Below are 20,928 nucleotides of genomic sequence, written 5' to 3'. Positions count from 1 at the left end.
GCTTTGTGGGTTGTATTTACCCATCACAAAGTTTAAGACATCATTATTGTCAGAAATAGTATATATATATATATATATATATATATATATATATATATATATATATATATATAGAACATTTAGGATTCATTTACAAAAAGCCGAGGTATTTTCAAACTGAAATTACTGTGTAATTTTTAAGATTTCACCAAAAAGAGCTGAACAATTTCATTTACAAAGCGTCGCAGAAGCAATTTCCTGTGAACGTGCAGGACTTCTGATTCTTTAGCGGCTAGGGGTAAACTACAGTAAGTGTTTATGATTACGGTAATAAATTCAAATATGATAAATACCAGTTTGCAACATCCAGCAGCGTAATGGACTTTGTACAGCTAAAATAACTAAGCAACTGACACCGGAAGCCTCGCACATTCTCACTTATACTTTAAAAACTAAGGTGGATATTCACTGCATTTTAGTCTTTAATGTTTTTATGATATGTTGGCGTTTTCCATGCCTGTAGGATCCCAAAGTCCTTCTTGCGTTCTTTCTCTGTCAAACACACTCAATGTCGTCTTTCACAAACAAACAGATTAAGTTGGACAAAACCACAAAGTACACAAAGTGCTTTTGAGTTCTGTTCAATTCTATTTCTAAGAGTGAGAAAGCTTGTGTGAACTAAAATACAAGAATAGACTAAAAAAAGAGAATAAAATACAAGAAAAAAAAAATCAATTCTCTATAAATCATAAACTAACATACAAAGCAGCAGGGAATTAAATAACTCACTAATACAAATAATAATAAATTATTAATACAAATAATATATTAATGACAAATACAAGTCTCACACTCGGTGAGGTGCAGTGCATTTAGTGGCAGTGCTCTCAGACAAGAGTAACCCTGTGAAACAGTCAAAGCTGGTGTTTCTCTGCAGGTGTTTTACTTCTGAATCCATCAGGAGGCACTAGAGAGCTGAAGCGTAATAACGGCAGGTCCAGAGAGCGGTGGCCGTCTTTGCCCAGCCTCAGGGGTGGAGGAGGTGGGGGGAATACGGAGGGGTTCGCACCACCGCTACCATCATTTCCTGTGTTATTGTTGTCTTCATCACTAGCAGCGGTTTCCACGACACTGCTAGTGCTCGTTTTCTGGCAGCGAGGAAGGAACGAGCCTCTATAGGATCGATGATACAGAAGAAACGCCACCAACAGCAACAGCACGATGAGCAACGTGATCAGGCTGACGACGGCGTAAACGCCCCTGAGGATTCTGGGAGATGATGTCCAACTACAGTCTAGAAAGTGAGTGGAGACAAAAATTTAAAAAATAAGTTCTGGGTAAACTGTCCTTTTAAAGTGATACAAGAGCGGTCTAATTCAAGTTAACATCTGAAATCTCCCACACCTGTCAATATAAACTTCTGACAACCAATCTCTTACCAGGTTCAGCAGACGCCACACAAACGCTGGCTCCCGGCCCATGAGGAACCTCACGGTAACCATGGATACAGTGACAGGAGTACGATCCGAACTGATTCACACACTCAGCGTGAGCGTCACACACCACCATTTGTATCTCACACTCATTGATGTCTGTTCAAACACACACAGATGGCCCGTTCAGAAATTATTCAGATAAACAGGTGTTTTTGGTAAGATTATGGCTGCATAATATCCATCTAAAAGTATTTCTCTAATATTTTTTCTTTTATAATCATAATGTGCTTTGACCATATGCTAACTTATCTCTTAGCAAGAGCAAATGTCTGTTTTCCGTCTTTTAGTTTTAAAACAGACCGATTTGTAGCACAGCACGAGTTTTCAAGTGTCATTACAGTGTACACTATTGGACAAATGGACATTCAGAATCATACCTGAAAACTAACAGAAAACTAATAAATACAGTAATATTCCCTCCTCATTTCGGAGACTGAGGGCTTCCACACAGACGTGCACACACATCAGCGACAGGGGAAGGGCTTGGTTTCAGTGATACACAGAACCGTTGGGGAACACACACATACATATATACACAAACAAATATTTTGGAATCTGAAATTGCTATAAAATGTCTAACCAAGTTATATTTCAAAATTAAAGTTGATTTCACAAAAATTGAGATTCCTGCGAGATCTCATTTAGGTGCTATACCAAAAATAGCCACTGGGTGACACCCAAACTCTACTGAATTTAATGCATTTTCCTGTCACAAATTTATTAATTTGTCACAATATTATTTATAAATCACAAAATAGTCATCAAATATAGAATCTTGAGACTCAGACCTTTCCAATGATGTGTTTTATCAAGATTAGGAAAAAAAAAAAAAAAAAAGTTTAGATTATAAAATATTGTAGTAAATTTTGTAATGTGACACTTGACACCACCCACTAGGAGTTACCCAATGTCAGATTTCAAAACTGTTTAAGCTTTCGAATGGTATCTAATTTAGGACGATTACTAAAATATGTAAATCACCAAAAAAAATAAAATAAAAAATAGCTAAATAAAAAAAAAAAAAAGCATCAAGCATCCCACTAGTTAAAAAAAAAATAAAATAAAAAATAAAAAGTTTAAATAAATAAACATCCAGAGTCTAAAGTAGTGGTCTATTCCATTAAATCAATGTGTAAAATAAAGTTGAGCGGTAAAAAATAAATAAAAATTAAACCATTGTACATGCTGTAATGAACATGTGGACACAACCTGATCTTAAGAAACTGGTGGGGGCCAGTTGCATAAACACAACCATTAAGTACTAAAACAAACTGAAAACTATATAGTTCATATAGAATTTAAAAAAAAAAGGCAAATACAAAAAATTACTAAATCATATTTAGCGTTGTTTTATTTTGAAGTTTAAAAAAAACTCAAATTAATCATTAAAAAAAAAAAAAACACTATACTAAAACACAAAATTAAGGTGATTTAAGCAGTTTATGCAACTGGTCACAGGTTGACCTTTGGTTAAACTCTATACCTCAGTAAAGTTCTGACACAGCAATAGTCCTGCAGAGAGCAGTGTGTGTGACAGACCGACAGACCGACAGACCGACAGACCGACAGACCGACAGACCGACAGACCGACAGACCGACAGACCGACAGACACCAATGTGAGCACCTTCAGTAGAGACGGATGCAATGACGCCGTGTGTTTGGGTGGTTTGGGATTTGATGGTTCTGCCCTGCAGCCCCTGCAGCCTGGCCTGAAGATCTCTGGGTGTCTGCTGCCCTACAGCCGCCTTCTCAACCTGCAGCCACACGATGAACAACACGCTAGAACTCAACCTGGAGACAGATTGATCAACAGTGTGAGCAGATTGGTTTGGAAGAATCCAATTATTTTACTTTAGGAAGTGAGCTTTGCACTTACTTCTTCAATCTTTTGAAGTCCAGCCTCTTTGGAGTGAGATGTCCAAGCACTTCTTGTATCTGTAAACCAATTTTGAGCCTTTAAGTTGCTCAACTAACAGCAATATTCTGATTATCTATAAAGGGAATCATAACGTTGAGCCTCACCATGGTCTCGAGAGCAGACCTGAGAGAAGAGGATTCTTCATGATGTTCAGGCTCCAGATTGATCTCGACACTCACCTCGAACAAGAGCTCTGATTGGACGGATGATACAACATCATCAGAATGCAAGTTGTATATCTTCGATAGTGTAACCAAATTTTTTTTTTTTGTAAAAAAATAATTGGTAGCTGTATTAAGTTGATGTGTTAAAACATTTGAACAACTCACCCCCAGGAAAATGCCTGTTGTGGGTGACATTTCGCGAGGTTTGCTGGTAGAGCGCTTTCTCTGTAGAATGAATAATTCAAGAAAACCATAGATAAAATTAAAATGCCTGGTTCATATACTGTATATATACACAGGTGCTGGTCATATAATTAGAATATCATCAAAAAGTTGATTTATTTCACAAAAAGTGAAACTTGTATATTATATTCATTCATTACACACAGACTGATATTTTTCAAATGTTTATTTTTTAATTTTGATGATTAGAGCTTACAGCTCATGAAAGTCAAAAATCAGTATCTCAAAATATTAGAATATTACTTAAGACCAATACAAAGAAAGGATTTTTAGAAATCTTGGCCAACTGAAAAGTATGAAAATGAAAAGTATGAGCATGTACAGCACTCAATACTTAGTTGGGGCTCCTTTTGCCTGAATTACTGCAGCAATGCGGCGTGGCATGGAGTCGATCAGTCTGTGGCACTGCTCAGGTGTTATGAGAGCCCAGGTTGCTCTGATAGTGGCCTTCAGCTCATCTGCATTGTTGGGTCTGGTGTCTCTCATCTTCATCTTGACAATACCTCATAGATTCTCTATGGGGTTCAGGTCAGGCGAGTTTGCTGGCCAATCAAGCACAGTAACACTATGGTCATTGAACCAGCTTTTGGTACCTTTGGCAGTGTGGGCAGGTGCCAAGTCCTGCTGGAAAATGAAATCAGCATCTCCATAAAGCTTGTCAGCAGAAGGAAGCATGAAGTGCTCTAAAATTTCCTGGTAGATGGCTGCGTTGACTGTGGACTTCAGAAAACACAGTGGACCAACACCAGCAGATGGCGTGGCAGCCCAAATCATCACTGACTGTGGAAACTTCACACTGGACTTCAAGCAACATGGATTCTGTGCCTCTCCACTCTTCCTTCAGACTCTGGGACCTTGATTTCCAAATGAAATGTAAAATTTACTTTCATCTGAAAAGAGGACTTTGGACCACTGAGCAACAGTCCAGTTTTTTTTCTCCACAGCCCAGTTAAGATGCTTCTGACGTTGTCTCTGGTTCAGAAGTGGCTTGGTAGCCCTTTTCCTGAAGACGTCTGAGCGTGGTGACTCTTGATGCACCGACTCCAGCTTCAGTTCTCTCCTTGTGAAGCTCTCACAAGTGTTTGAATCGGCTTTGCTTGACAGTATTCTCAAGCTTGCGGTCATCCCTGTTGCTTGTGCACCTTTTCCTACCCAAATTCTTCCTTCCAGTCAACTTTGCATTTAATATGCTTTGATACAGCACTCTGTAAACAGCCACACCTTTCAGTAATGACCTTCTGTGACTTACCCTCTTTGTGGAGGGCGTCAATGTTCGTCTATTGTGGTTTCAAAGAACAAGAGATACCCGGCATTTATACTGTAGGGATGGTCATTTATTCAAGCTCAAATGTAAATATCCTAATATTTTTAGGTACTGATTTTTGACTTTCATGAGCTGTAAGCTCTAATCATCAAAATTAAAAGAAATAAACATTTGAAATATATCAGTCTGTGTGTAATGAATGAATATAATATACAAGTTTCACTTTTTGAATGGAATTAGTGAAATAAATCAACTTTATGATATTCTAATTATATGACCAGCACCTACATATACACATATACATATACACACACACATATATATATATATATATATATATGATTATTCATGTACCCTTATTGTAAAGTGTTACCAAGATTATTAGTAGTATTAACTTAAGGAATTAATAAAATAATTAAGATGGTTAATATTACCCATTGCAGCACAATAATAAATCCTATTTTAGGGCCATTTTAAGATCCTGCTAATTTTCAAGCAAAACCATAATGAAACTAATGTACTGAAATGGTATAAAACTAATTAAAATGGAAAAGTACATACTTTACTATTAATTAAATTGTAATTACAACAACTGTATGCCATTATAGTATGTTTTACTGAATTGAATTAATGTCCTGTCTGGGTTTTTTATTACAATCAGCATAATTGTTATAAATTTTAAAATAATTCCTCCTTGCATAATACTACTACTACTAATAAAAACAAATAAAATAAGTTTATATTGTTAATATTACCCCTTGCATACTACTACTAATATTAGTAATCTATTTAAACATTAAATTATTAATATTATTAAATATTACCCCATGATAATAATCATAACAACAAAAATCCTATTTTAGGCCCATTTTTTAATTTCTCCTAGTAATTTTGGATGGTAAAGTGTACTTAATTTTCATGAAAATAATGTTGCAATACAAAAAAAAAAAAAAAAAAAAAAAATTAGTCCTATAAAGAGGCTCTCTTTATGCAAAATGTAATGCTTTCTAATTGTTAAAGAAAAAAAAAAAAGTAACTGCACCTTTTGGTTTGCTTTGTATTACAGGTAGTGTGACACTGCTCTTGGTTGCTGTCATCTCAATGGAAACACCTTCCTCGTCGTCCCGCTGTTCCACCTTTACCCACCTCACTCCTCCAGCATCAGGCGTCAGTCTGGCTCGGACCAGCTCGGTTTGACCGGAGGAGTGCTCCTGCGCGTCCACATTCCTGCGCATGGTGGATGGCGAGCGGGCGGCGGGTTTGACCTGTGGCATGCGCGTCTGTGCGCTGAGGGTCACGTCTGCGTAAGCCGCTTGATATCTGGGCCGTATTTGAGCCGCTCCACTTTTGCGTTGGTCTTGCTGGGTCTCAGCGGCCCACGGACCAGCTTCTTGTGACGCTGCAATGAAATTATCATCGTAGTACACTCTTAAAAATAAAGGTGCTTCACGATGCCATAGAAGAACTTTTTTGTCTAAATGGTTCCATAAAGAACCTTTAATATCTGAAGAACCTTTCTGTTTCACAAAAGGTCCTTTGTGGTGAAAGAAGGTTCTTCAGAGTATAAAAAGGTAAGGAAGAGATTGACAATGATTCTTTGTGGAACCAAAAATGGATCTTCTATGGCATCGCTGTGAAGAACCTTTTGAAGCACCTTTATTTGTAAGAGTGTATGCATCATCAACCACATCGTTACCGTTGTAACCAGGCGCTAGAATGTGAGGAGATGAATCCCCGGGACTCTTTTCATTGGTCACTGAGGATCCAAACTTCACAGAGCTGGTCAGTCCAGCTGGTGGAGAATCTGTCATTGCATCCGTTTCATCTTCATCATCTCCTAATGCTGCTTCTATCACATCTACAGGAATGTGCGTCAAATACAAAGAGTCATGTGACACCAGCAGGCCCAGCTCCAGAATCAAATCACCGAGGGTGCTTCTTAAATTAGTGAGGGCGCTCTAACCTTTATATATACACACACACACACATACAATATATATAACATTTATAATCACTGAAAAGCTGTCACTTATCTTAGTTCACAGCGATCTCACAAAGATAGCCTATGTTATAATCAATGAAGTTCTCTACGCTGCACACCAGTTTACAAAAAAAAATAATAATAATAATTTAAACATTGAAAACATTCACTCACCTTCATACATGGAATCAGGAGAATCCAGGGATCCGAAAGCTTTAAAGCGTCCATAGAAGCCCCTGTAGGGGACAAGCCGGTTCCCGGCAATGAGCAGCACCACCTGAACCGTGTTGGACACGGAGGTGTACCTGGCCTCTCTCCAGCACCTCTCCAGGATCCTCTGCCCTCCCGCAGCCGCCGGAGACTCATCCAGGTGGATCTGATCGCTCTTCTCCTGACAGGCGTCCGAGGGAGTAAAGTCCTCCAGGTAGAGCTCCAGACGCTTCCCAGGAGGCACCTGGATGGTCCAGTTACACCACACGGGGGGGTGTGAGCACAGGTAATCAGGGGAGAAGAACTCACCGCTGTCTTCGCGGAGGACTTGATGGCAGCTGCGCATGGCATAGAACGCGTATCGCTCGCGGCCTACACCTGACAAGAGAAAGAGAGACATTTCAGAACATCTATCCCCCAAAATATATAACTATATTAACTGTAGAGGAAATGTTACAGGACATTTAAATGACCAAAAATAAAAATATATTATGTCAAATTTTAATTTGTTAAAAGTATTATTATTAGACAATTTATTCCCCCAAAATATCTACATATTTTTATTGGAGGAAAAATTACAGGTAATTTAAATTATAAAAATAAGAGGATAAAATTATATTAAATTTATTATTTTCAATAAGACGACATGAGAGAGCCAGCATATTTATCTTCAAAAAAATTTCATTAGAGAGGAAAAATAACAGGGGATTTAAATGAATAAAAATAAGATAAATAGATAAATATATTCTTACAAAATACAATATAAATATTTTAATAAGAAAAAATAATAATATGGCATGTAGCCTATTTTGACATTTATATTTATCCCCCAAAACATTTTTTTGAAGGAAAACATAAATATGCAAATAAATAATAATCCTAACGAGTTAACAATAATTTTGTAAAAAAAAAAAAAAAAAAAAAAAACCCTGCATACTCCACACTGCAAAGCTGCTGATATTTATTGTGAAAGTGCTATACATTGCTAACTGAATATATTTATCTTATATTTGGTTATAAAGAAAATACGCACTTACACAGATACTTTTATGGTTTAATATATATTTTTAATTATTTAAAAAGTATTTCAATATAAGTTAATAATATTTTGTGATTTCTTTTAGATTCTATATTTATCCTCACTATCTTTCTTATGCATTATAAATGCGTCTTCTTTACACATATTGACGCTTGGAAATGTAGCTTCACAAAATTTTTAGAACCCCTGAGGACACAAAATAAACATGTTAAATCTAAAGCAAGAGGAACAGGTACGTCAGAAAGTTTACATTTAAGGTAAATGTGACTGACGACTGTTTACCTGCCGAGGCTTTTCCGCCATATCTGTTGATCTGCCAAAAACAGACAGATTGAGTGAAACATGCAGAGATCAGACCGCCATCAGACGAGCGTCGATGAGTTACTCACCTCAGCGCTGCTTATCAAACCCGTCAAATAGATTAATATCACAAGACCGTATGCACTCAATAAATGCCGCCGTGGCATTTTGGATTTACGCGCGTGAACTTTCTAGGTTGTTGTCAGGTGCTTGTTTTAAAAAGTAAACGGAAGAGGCTGCCAGCATCACCTGTATTATATCTGTAGTTAATCAGGTAAGTTTACCTGTCGCGCATGAACATGACATGTGACTCTCTCTTGATCCGACAGAGGGCGCCGCGCAAACATAAATGTGACCCTGGACCACGAAACCAGTCATTTAATAGGCTATCGGTCTTTTTTTGTTTGTTTGTTTTGGAAATTGAGATTTATGCATCATCTGAAAACATGCCATCGATGTATGGTTTGTTAGGATAGAACAATATTTGGCTGAGGGGTCAATACCTGAAATCTGAGGGAGCAATCACCTTTAAAGTTGTCCAAATGAAGTTCTTAGCAATGCATATTACTAATCAAAAATTAAGTTTTGAAATATTTACGGTAGGGAATTTACAAAATATCTTCACGGAACATGATCTTTACTTAATATCCAAATGATTGTTTGGCATAAAAGAAAAATCGATCAGTTTGACCCATACTGATAACATATTGTTGGCTATTGCTACAAATTTACCTGTGCTACCTATGACTGGTTTTGTGCAAATATTCAGGTTCATTGACACAATGGAATACTAGCGTACATAGTAGCCTACTACATACTGAGTAGTATATACTGTAAATAACCTAATTATGCATGCTTTTTAAAGATAGAGTGAGAAATGCTGATCATGATGCAGTAATAAAGTAAGAATCATATAATGAGATATAGCAGCAAAATTAATGCTTATTCATGTGAAGATTGTTTACATGAATGATACAATTGTAGCATTTTATCCTTAATAATACTTTACTATCATTTGTGCGCATTATAAATAGGTCTTTACATAATTGACGTTTGGAAATTTTATAATAAAGTAAGAATCATAAAATGATAATAATATTGCAGCTTATATAATATAATGCTTATTCATGTGAAGATTGTTGTAGCAAATAAAAGCTTAAACCAAATATGGTCTCAAATCAATCTTGGGTTCTCCCCCTCATCAAATTACCTCAGTTTTGAAAATGAATTGTGAGGGCCATGTGATACATACTGTAAACTGCAAAATTACTTCCAAATATAGACATAACTTTATTACTAGCTATATATACAAAACACTGCTTAACTGGAATGATAAAAACAAGTTTCACTTTTCAAGCCTATTTCCTGTGTTTTCAGGACAATTTAATTCTATCCATAATCACAAATTTGCACTCATATTGAACCAATTACTGAACTTCACACAAAATATTACATGGAAATCTTTTGTGCTCATCTTCCATGGAGTTAAGGAAGATGTATACAGTAATAGATTTGGATTTTGACTTTGCACTTTGTAGGCTCGTTCAGTTCACTGCATGTGTTGTAAGGTGTCCTACAGTATGTTGCCCTACAACAGTGGTGCAAAGGTCACAGCTTACTTGAACAAACAGTATACAAAGTAATAAAACTTCTATTATTATCCTTGTGTTGATAGTGTAGTTGGAGAACCACGATCAAACAGCAGCTTCCTGAGAATAGAGAGGTTTAATGCAAGAGAAGTCAAACAGCTCAGCTATAGCTTTCCACACGAATGCAAATATAAATTAAAACAACAGCATAAAAATACACAAACACATCAGATTCGCTCGTTCTGTTATGAAAATGCACCATGATTTCTTATGTCAACATGCATTGTAGTGCACCATATATAACTCATTTTGAGTAAATAATCGTGATTCGTCGAAACAAAGTGAAAGAAGGTGCGCAAGTATGTGGACCCAGCTAACAGGGAATGTTCTAGCAAGGTTCTCTCAAATGGTCTTCCAGCAACATTCATAGAACATTTGCTCAAAGTTCTCTGGTCTTTAATAATGTTCTCAGAATGTTAGCACAGAAACATTATTTCATTCATGGAACTTTTTTTTGCTGAAATGTTTAAACTGGAAGTTCCAACTAATGTTTTTTAAAACTTGTTTTAGAATGTTCAAAAGTAATATTCCCATGATATTCGATTCAATGGAATGTTCCCTTAACGATTGCGCAAGCAAGAAAAACAAGTTTATACACCTTATTTTTCCCATAAGAGCGGGCACAGCCACTTGTAAATTTTATGCGTCTGGTTTCCCTAATGAACCGGAAATCTTGCACATTCACAGAAAATGGTTTACTTCTAAGTTGAAAAATAAGGTGGATAAAACCTTTTAAAAACTAGAAGCTTTGAGAACATGCAGAATTTATGTTTTTATAACTTAATGGGAATGTTAGCAAAGCATTCTTGGAACATATTTTTGTTAGCTGTACGTCAGTAATAGAACAGGGCATTAGTTTTACTGTCATTGGGTTCTATTTGCTTTTGTTGCGTCGTATTGCGCCCTTCGCCTGCGTTGTAGTTGAGATGTAACATTTCGCTTTTGGGTCATTAATCCAAGACCAGATCTTTATCATGTCCTGTGGGCTCCTGGGATGGACCAGAATCAGATTTTTGTAAGCACAAGGATTCTCTCTGTGCTTCTCCTCAATGTCAAAGGTCTTAAAGCCCATGTGTTTCTCCGGTACTAGTCCCAGTCTCTTCAGACACATCCCAGTGTACACGTCGTCTATCGGGTACAACGTGACCAGACGCGAGATCGTCCTTAACCGCAGCACCAGATTCCCAGAATACAGGTAGCCTCCGCCACCGGCGTACGGTGGGTAAACTCCCCGAAACACACTCTCGGGGATGTAATACTTGAGGTGTTTGGTCCGGTGTGGTCCGGCATTGGTGATCACATCGCCAACAAAAAGGTCCTGTGTCATGGACACAGAAAAGTTTCCCAGGTAAGCCAGCATATGCCGCGTATTGACGAAAACATCATCGTCACCTTTGAACACATACTTGGCAGAAGCACAATGAGTCTCAAACCACTCCAGAAAGAGGACTTCCTTTAAAGTGAGATTGAAGAATGAGTCTCGATAATCCCACTGCAGGACGTCGCCGTACAACGCTGCTTCGTGCTTGACCATCTCTGACAAGTTCGGGAAGTGGTCCGTCGCCGCCGTGCTGCCAAGCAGGAACACCGTCGCAATGCGCCGGCCGTCGAGGATCCCAGCGCGGCCCCATGATTCCCGGATGGCCTGCCGTCGGTCGAAATGTGGCGCAATGGACTTCACTGCAAGCAAGAGGTACGGCGGTTCTGAACACACGTTGGGTGCGTCTGTTATTAAGGGGTACGACCTACATCCCATGTACAATAAGAAGTCCTGGAATCGCTGCGGTAGGGACTTAAAGTCTTCAATCTCTGTCTTCACCCTGCTGTCCGGCTTGCAGGGACTCGTGCGATTCAGCCAACGTGGGATTCCCCGAAAGTCACGAGGGGCCTTGCTGCTGTTTGCAAGTGGCAGGTAGTAGATGTCATCAAGACGGTCCTGCGCACGATTCCAGAACGCCAGACTAACCTCTGACTTCTTCCAGAACTTTTTGGCCGTCAGTTTCCCTCGATTGTACATGTCTCGGCCCTGCCCGTAGCTTCGGGACACTTCCACCAAGACATAGATGAAGAAGTTGGCTAACATCAGCAATCCCAGCACCTTGGTGGTCTTCCAGTTGCTGTTCATCTTGAAGATGCCCTCACCACCTGAAGACACAGAAAGAGATTTATTATATGTTTGTGGAAATTATATGAGGTGTGGAAAGGTGAAAGTCTTCAGAACATGGTGGAGAAAGTGGGATGAGCAAACCACACTGACCTGGAAAGTGGAGGAAGTTACGTTAGTAATTATGTTAGTTACGTTTGTCAAAGCCAGTTAGTATGGACTTGAGCTGTGAGTGTTTGATCCGTCGGCATACAGAATGTGTTAAAACCCCAACCATACACAAAAATAAAGATATTTACATTTTTAAAAATAAATGTTCTTTAGCATTGATGGTTCCATGAAGGACTTAAAATCTCAAAATTCATCCTTTGAAACCCATTTTAAAATCATTGCATTACCATGGAAATGGTACATCAAAATCATGTTACAAAATATTTTCATTCATGAATTATAAAAATGTAAGTTTGGATAGTGCACTATAATGTCTCTGTTCAAAACTGTGAGTGACAGTTAAGGGGTTAAAAACTGTTAGAAAAATGGTTCTTCTATGGCATCGCAGCAAAAACACCCTTTTGGAACCTTCATTATATTGGCATCTATGGTTCCATTAAGAACCTTTAACATCTGTGGAGCCATTTCACTAAATGTTCTTCATAGTGGAAAAAAGTTATTATTAGATTTTTAAAATGTTCTTTAGGGGATTCAAAAATTATTTTTATCATCTATCTTATCTTAAAACATTTCTATGGCACAAATTCTTCTTCTTTTTTTTTTTTTATAAATAACTTTTAAACTTTTTTTTTTTTATATACAGTATATTTAGTATATCAAAAATGACTCTAATATGAATTAAAATTATGTCACATAATGTTATGGGTCACATTTAAAAGGGGCAAAACTATTGGTGTTGAGTAGATTTGAGGGCTTGTAGTGTTTATGTAGCACATACCTCAACCCAAAAAAGCAGCAGTGGGCTCATGCAAAGCCAGAAACTAAACACAACGGATATATAATTCCTCAACCATGAAGTGCAACGAACAACCTTTGCATCTCAGGTTTTAGTAGATGGATAAAAAGAGCTTAAATAGTTCATCCAAAAATTTAACTTCTATCATTAATAATTTCAAATGCTGCATTTTTTTTTTCCATGCAACACGAAATAATATTTTTATTATTAGTTTTTTTTAATGAAATTTACAGTTGTTTTTAACATATTAATACTCCAAAATGAATACAATAAAACACCATAAAATCACAACTGGTGCTTGCATGTCTTTTGAAGTGAAATCATAGAAAAACCTGAAATGTAGGTCTTTTGTTCTACACACAAAGCTGTCATATGATTGTCATAACTCTTCTAGGGTGAGTAAAAATAATTTACATTTCTGGATGAACTATTTCTTTGAGAAAGAACCAGCTAAAAACATAAACAGTAATAAATCATTAAAGTAACGGCTGGTCCGTTACTCACAGCGAGGACATCTGCAGGGTAAGTCTAGAGTGAGATCCATGAGTGACTCCGGTGTGAAGCAGCCAGGGTTTCTCCTCCTGTAACTGTGCCTGAACAGTAAGGGATGAACCTGTTGCATATCAGCCAATGTTTGATATATCAAACCCAAGATTTCTCTCTGTTTCAGACTCCACACCATCCTACGTTGAGCTTCCTTCTCCCATTCATTCATACACATCATGTGTTCCTCATGACACCAATTACAGATGTGCAACGTCAGACTCTTCCTAGTCTCGTATAGTCAGACCTTTGACTGAACAGCCAGAGGCGGACAAAGTACACAACTTCCTTACTTGAGTGAAAGTACAGATACCACTGGTCAAATACTACTCCACTACAAGTGAAAGTTGTAAAGACAAATTTTTACTTAAGTAAAAGTACGGAAGTACATGTTTTTAAAAGTACTTAAGTATCAAAAGTAAAAAGTAAATGCATTGTTTTATTGTCGCATTGTTGTATACTTACAATACCTTGTGCCACTAATGCAACCTACTGAATACACTGATTAGCTTGTATTATCTTTGGAATTAAGAGCTTTTATGTTACCAAACCTATAGAAATGGAACAACTGAATGAAGATAATCATCTTTATTTTTGTATTTAACACCAGGAGTGTTAACTACATTGAACTCATTTTAATACTTTTTTAAAAGTTGCAAAGTTCTTTTTCAAAGAGATAATGAAGTCTATGATATGGTTCATTTTAGGCAAACAAAGCAAACATTGAAAAGAAAACAAACCTTTAGTCTCTTCAGAAAACTGGATCATACTCTCTCAGTATGGCCATGGGTGTGAAGGTTGCACCAAATAACCATCTTTTTGAATTTTGCCATCAATTGATCAGTGTTCATAAAATACTCAGAAATCAGTGAACTTCACAACATGTGGCTAGGGTTGGGTATTGTTTGAATTTTATCCAGATTCAGATTCTGATTCTGCTTATTGATTTCAATTCTTATTGATTCCCAGTTTAGATTCCAAAGTTTTCATTTAACATACTTTTTGATCATTTGTTTGCACAGAAAAAAAGAAAAAAAGCATTTATGTGCAGTGTTTTGACAATAAAATAATGTTCAGATTCATATACTTCCCTGACCAGTTTTTAGCAGCAATTTACCAGTAGACCCAAGTTTATATATATATATATATATATATATATTAGAAAGGTGAGGGCAGCGATTTTTGACAGATATATTAGCCTACCATTTGTATTGCCATAGTTTAACTACAAAAATCAAACTATAGTTAATATAATGAAACTATGGTAAATTTGTGGTTACTGAAGTTTTACTACAAATAGCATATGGTTACTATAGTGAGATAATAGTAAATTTGTGGATACTGTGATTTTACTGCAAATACCATAGTTATGGTTACTATAGTAAAAACATGGTTAATTTTCCAAAGGGCTTTAAAGAGTTAACACATGCCCTTTTAGAGTGCTTTTAGCTGTGCAGTAGCGCGGACGTTTACATTAGTTTAGCGGGGAAGATCCCGAGGTTGCCAGATTTGCGCCAAAAAAAAAATCAGCCAAATGTCCATTCAAAGCAAGGCGGAAAACTTCAGGCTTAGAAAAACTGTAACACTTGGCAACACAGGAAGGTACTGGCAGATCGCAGGCCGGATTTTCCCAGAAAAAAGGGTTCAGTGAATCTGTAAAAACTGCTAAATATAACGACTTTCTACTTGGGGACCTTGATATAAATGTAGTTGAGTAAAAAGTACGATATTTGTCTTTCAAATGTAGTGAAGTTAAAGTCGCAAGTTTCCAGAAAAAATAATACTCGAGTAAAGTACAGATACTCAAAAAGTGTACTTAAGTACAATACTCAAGTAAATTTACTTCGTTACTGTCCACCTCTGTGAACAGCTCTACTATAGTCCACACTGCAGTTTATTTTGACAAAGCAAGAGAGGAAGAGACCATTTAAAGAGAGTAATCTCAGTTTGTGTTGATCAAATGGGTAGTTTAGGGATGGGTTTATGTCAAATAGATTATATACCACAGATTCTGTAATCAATATGCACCAGACGGTCGAAGGCGGTCTGTGATGTGGCGTCAGAGACTAAAACTCTTGCAGAATGCAGGAAACTTTCGAAAGCATTTCACTGTTGGACAACAAATCTATTTTATGATTGCACTTTAGATCTGACCACACTTGAACTTTCCACACTATGACACAATGCTTTTATTGCTCTACTTTAACACCGTTCGCAACTGAGTGACAGCTCATTAGCACAGTCCAATCCAGACAATGCATTTAGGATGCTATCACTGATTTTAAAGTCAGAGAGTGTCCCACTCATTTAGGCCTATATAAGATTTTAATTTTAAAACAAACACTTCAAAGACTTCTTTTTTTTTTTTTTTTTAAACAAAACACTATAATTATTCTGAGATATATAGGCTATTTATCCATAATCAGTGTTGGGGACTTTTATGTTACAATATTGCGTTACGCCCTAAAAAAGTAACTGATTGTGTTACTTTTATGGAAAGCAATTTGTTATGTTAATTTTTTTCTCATCTGGGCAGGGCTTGCTTGTTTGCTTTTTAGTATAAAATAGTTATGTTTTTGGCAAATGTAAACACCCTTTCACACCAGGAGTGAAATGAATAAGCCTCAGCCTGAAGGAAATGTAAATTCACATCTGTACAGTAGAGGGTGCAGCTCAAACAAACTATTCATGACGAATAGAATGCAGAAATAAAAAAAATGAAAGAAATGTTTATCTAAAGTCATTTTTGCTTATTACTATGGTTGAATTGGATCATCAAATACCAGCAGACACTGGTAAATAAAAAGGGATTAAATACATAAAGGATATTTGTGCTATTTAATATATTTAAATATTGCAGGTTTGCATTTCATTGTTTTTAATAATTTTGAGTAATACTGAATCTGTCTTTCTGCAGGTGAGATGTGTACATGCATGTAAACATTTAGAACTCTGCACTTACTCATGATTTCTCTCAACATGTGGACAGGAAAGCTGACATTCATTAGATGGAAAACAATGTTGTTACTCATTTGAAAAAGTAACTGAGATATTATTTCAAAATTAATAAGTAATCTGTCACTTTACTAGTTACTTGAAAAAAGTAGGTAATCTGATTACATAACTCACGATAGCCTACTAAACACTGTCTATAACAGAATTCATAATAATGCCAGTATTTATGTTTTGGCAACGTACCGCCTGGTAATGCTCTTAACAAAAACTGCTTGAGTGGCCAACTGTTGCTATTACATCCTCAGGTGAATGCGATTTCGGTTTACCGCTAAGTAAAATAGATCCTAAAAAAATGGAACAAACTGAATTCCGTATGGATTTAATGCGGAATGGAAAAGGAAAAACCTGTAAATTACAGGCAAAACACTGTAAATTGCTTTCGGTTGAATCATATAGTCCACTCACTCACTGAATCATTTAGAACGAATTCAGAGTTAACAGCTTGCTTGGTAAAGCAACAACAAGCGAAGAAAACAAAAACATTGATGTATGATAAAAAGGGAAAATGTGGTTGTCCTTCAGATATATTTAAACTGTTTCATAAAGTCTCTTGATGAAAACTGATTTTAAAGGTGTAGTCAACATCCTGAAGGCACAGGCTAATACAGACACTGTAAACAGCAAATAAGTGTGTGTGTGTGTGTGTGTACATTAGATCTCTGACTTGCCTACACACATGTTGATACTCTTATCATTACGAGGAATTTTTCACAGACATAATGGTTTATTTCCTAAGACTCAGGTAGCCCATTTTTGTAAGTGTGTTTTTGTAAGCTTTATGTGAAATTCAATAGCCTATTTACAGCAAATCCTCTCAGATCAAATATGACACCGGTTGTTGGACAAAAAAATCTAACTAATATGTCATAACTCAATTTCATGATGTGCACCATATCTTATTAAAGAAGGTTTTCAACGACATAAATTCAGTTGTTTTCTTCTCCCATGTACCTATGACTGATGGGTTATAGCACATAGCCTAATGTTAGCCTATTATATTTTCTGGAGACATCCAGGGGTTCATTGTAGTTGTACAGATATGCAAAAAAAAATAATAAATTCAGAAATGAAACCTGGGAAAATGATTTTTTTCCATTTTTTGTTAACTATACCTTTTGTCATTTGACAGAGAGCTAGATATTTGCATTAATTTATTTATTGTAACTACTACTAATAAAACGAAAATCTTTTATTTGCCTCAATAAAGATAAGTCTGGTGCAGGTGAACAACAGACCCAACAAAAACAACGGCATTCGTACCATGTAGTAAGATGCATTTGATTTTTTTTTTGTTTACAAATTTTTTATTTTATCATTTCGACATGTTCTACCTATTTTGGCATTTATAAGTCTTAACTCGTAAGTGTAATCTTGTCTGAATTTACCTGTACGTGAAGGTGTGCGTCTGTTCTCACCTGTATAACAGCGGTCCACAACAGTTGCTTCTTCACAAACATAACATTTTCCACTATCTTTTGCGCTCAGTCCGCCGAACGGAACTGTTGTTGTTGTTGTTGTTTACTACTTTACTGAATTTCTGAAGTCCCATTTAAAGTCAGTATTGCAGAAGAAGGTGCCGCGTGTGTTTGAGTCAGGTCAGAGTCTCCTCCGCGGACAGCGCGAGCGCCGCCCTCACGACGGACGCGCGCACGCACGCCTGAGTACAGGCTTAACTATGCGCGCCGGGCCCGATTTTGTTTATCTCTTCACAAACACACGAGTGAGGACGTTTGATCTGCTCGAGTCGTAACTATATACAAATGCTCACAAATCATATCGTGCACCTCTGATTTCAGCAGGTTTGGGGTGGAGTGAGGGTTGTCCTTCAGCAAATATCATAATCTCCTTATAAATACCATTTTGTCTGCAAGATGTCCTTAAGGTGTACTTGAATTCCGATTAAGGCTTAAAACTTGCCTCAGGGTAACAAAACTTTATTTTTTTCACTTTGCAAGCAAATGCATTAGGCATGCTAAATTTTCATCACGTGGAAGAACACATTTTATATTGATTATTCGTCCATTAAAAATGCGATTGACTGCATTTTACCTTTTTCTTCTTTTTTTTGTATGTGGAAGTGCTTAAATGTGTTTGTTGCCTAAAAGCAATGGAATACAGATGTAGCCACCATAAATATTATTACACTTATGTAGTATTTTTAATTATTGCTATTTTCCATTATTAAAGAATGTATCCTTTTAGTATTTATTCCTACTTATTCAAATAAGTCATTCTCTGCTGTTTTTAATATTAGTATTCTGACAGCAAACTGCATATAGGCACTCATTTGCACTATTTTGTTAAAACTCTTTGTTCTTTTTTAGTAATGACATCGATTTTATGTAAGAATTTTTTTTTTTTCTATCAAATATTTTTCTAACAATATTCTATTCTGTTCCATTCTACTCTACTCTATTCAGCACAATAACACCAGCATTAACAGTTGGGTCTGTCAGTATCAGGCTACTAAAATGAACAAATGACTCATTATTTGAACGTGACCATTAGTTTGCAACACATTCACATAAACCTATGTCCCTCCACAGCTTTATGCAGACTGTTTAGAAGGCTTCACGTGCGATCATCACTAGTAACCTCATATGATACTTTTCAAAGGCCGCAGTTACACCCATTGTCTTCTCGTCTGAATAATTAACAGGACATCCACCAGCTTTTGAGCTGGTTAAACCACACATTTGCTGTAAATGACAGAACGGAAAACATCTGTTTGAGCCTCAGCAGGAACAAAAATGCACACTGATGTGTTTGGTCTACAATAAACACACATCAATCCTCATCTGGTTCACGTCCATGTATTCACACCTGTGAGACAAGAGACACGTCTCAACCTGTTCCCCTGAAGAGTATATGGTGTAAACTTGTTTTAAATATTTAAACAGAATGGGTGGCATCCCAATCCATTAGTAAATACTGAGTTTCCAATCACAGACATAGATTAAACACGATACAGGAAAGAAAAATAAATCACAAGGTACAAAATAGCATCCAAAACTGTTAAAGATTTTGTCCTGTCACCTCAAGAAGAAATCACATGAAAGCTTAAAGTTATTTATTTAATCAAATTTTTTTCAAATTTTTATCGTTCTTATATATTATTACAATTATAGTTTTATAAACAAAATTAAATATATAACAATTTAAATAAAAACTTTCATGCATGCAGATTTGTTAAATAATGGTAAGCCTAATCTTTAAAAAAAAAAAAAAAAATCTAATCTAATCTAATCTAATCTAAAATGATTAAAAATAAACAAAAAATATAAAAGACAGTGGATGCTGTCTTGTCACCACAAGAGGAAATCACACAAAAGTTAAGTTATTTTATTTTCTATTTATTATTTTTTAAATAATTTTATAATTGATCATTACTGTTCTTACTTATTACAATTATTGTTTTAAAAATAAATGATGAATAAACATAAATTTACATATATAACAAAAACATTTATGCATGCCATTTTGTTAAATAACGGTAAATCTAATCTTTAAAAACAATCTAATCTAAAACTTTTTTTTTTTTAAATCCTTCAAAGAAGTGACATCTGTGTCATAAGCCACCAGTTTTGACCTTATCATGAACAATATGTCATCTAGACTTTTTAACATGGGAACAGTGGGCTTATCACTTCTCAATATAACTGACTTTCAGAATGATGACCTTCGCTCAAAAACACAGCAGTGATAAAGGTGGATTACGATATTAGTATCTCTGCAGTTCCTAGAACACTCAATCATTTGGTACATAATAAACATTAACTCACATGAATTAAGAAGATTTCCAGGTCCATGTCAGGTCATTGAGTTACCTGCACTGCCACTGCTCACCATTTATCTAGTTATTACTTAATTTAGTTACTTAGTGACTACATAAAAGCGCCATTAAGCCTGTGAAGCGATTTAAAATGCAGAAAATAAATCTTGAAACAAGGACTGAAAACTGGTAGGGTATTAGCAAAGCAAGATCATTCGTTTGATTCACATGGGGGTGGGGGGGGAGAGAAATCAGATAGTCTGCCAAAATGTGTAAAAACGTA

At 36.2% G+C, this 20,928-nt stretch overlaps 2 protein-coding genes across 2 annotated transcripts; both read right to left on the bottom strand.

The window, feature by feature from the left end:
- Positions 1-271: 271 nt before the first annotated feature.
- zgc:66455 (uncharacterized protein LOC393502 homolog) lies at positions 272-8,869 on the bottom strand. The gene is made up of 11 exons (XM_058789228.1): positions 8,685-8,869; positions 8,578-8,608; positions 7,221-7,634; positions 6,762-6,923; positions 6,108-6,464; positions 3,724-3,783; positions 3,499-3,587; positions 3,353-3,411; positions 3,101-3,267; positions 1,419-1,571; positions 272-1,273 (listed from the first exon to the last, which is right to left on the bottom strand). Exons 1-11 carry the CDS (start codon positions 8,760-8,762, stop codon positions 894-896), a joined length of 1,950 nt encoding a protein of 649 aa, XP_058645211.1. The 5' UTR covers positions 8,763-8,869; the 3' UTR covers positions 272-893.
- Positions 8,870-9,920: 1,051 nt separating this feature from the next.
- b3gnt2a (UDP-GlcNAc:betaGal beta-1,3-N-acetylglucosaminyltransferase 2a) lies at positions 9,921-20,044 on the bottom strand. The gene is made up of 2 exons (XM_058790740.1): positions 18,289-20,044; positions 9,921-12,389 (listed from the first exon to the last, which is right to left on the bottom strand). Exon 2 carries the CDS (start codon positions 12,367-12,369, stop codon positions 11,119-11,121), a length of 1,251 nt encoding a protein of 416 aa, XP_058646723.1. The 5' UTR covers positions 12,370-12,389; positions 18,289-20,044; the 3' UTR covers positions 9,921-11,118.
- Between the last annotated feature and the right edge of the window lie 884 nt (positions 20,045-20,928).

Source organism: Onychostoma macrolepis, chromosome 01, assembly GCF_012432095.1.
Source record: "Onychostoma macrolepis isolate SWU-2019 chromosome 01, ASM1243209v1, whole genome shotgun sequence".
Lineage (NCBI taxonomy): Eukaryota > Metazoa > Chordata > Actinopteri > Cypriniformes > Cyprinidae > Onychostoma > Onychostoma macrolepis.
This window is presented reverse-complemented; position numbering and strand designations above follow the sequence as displayed.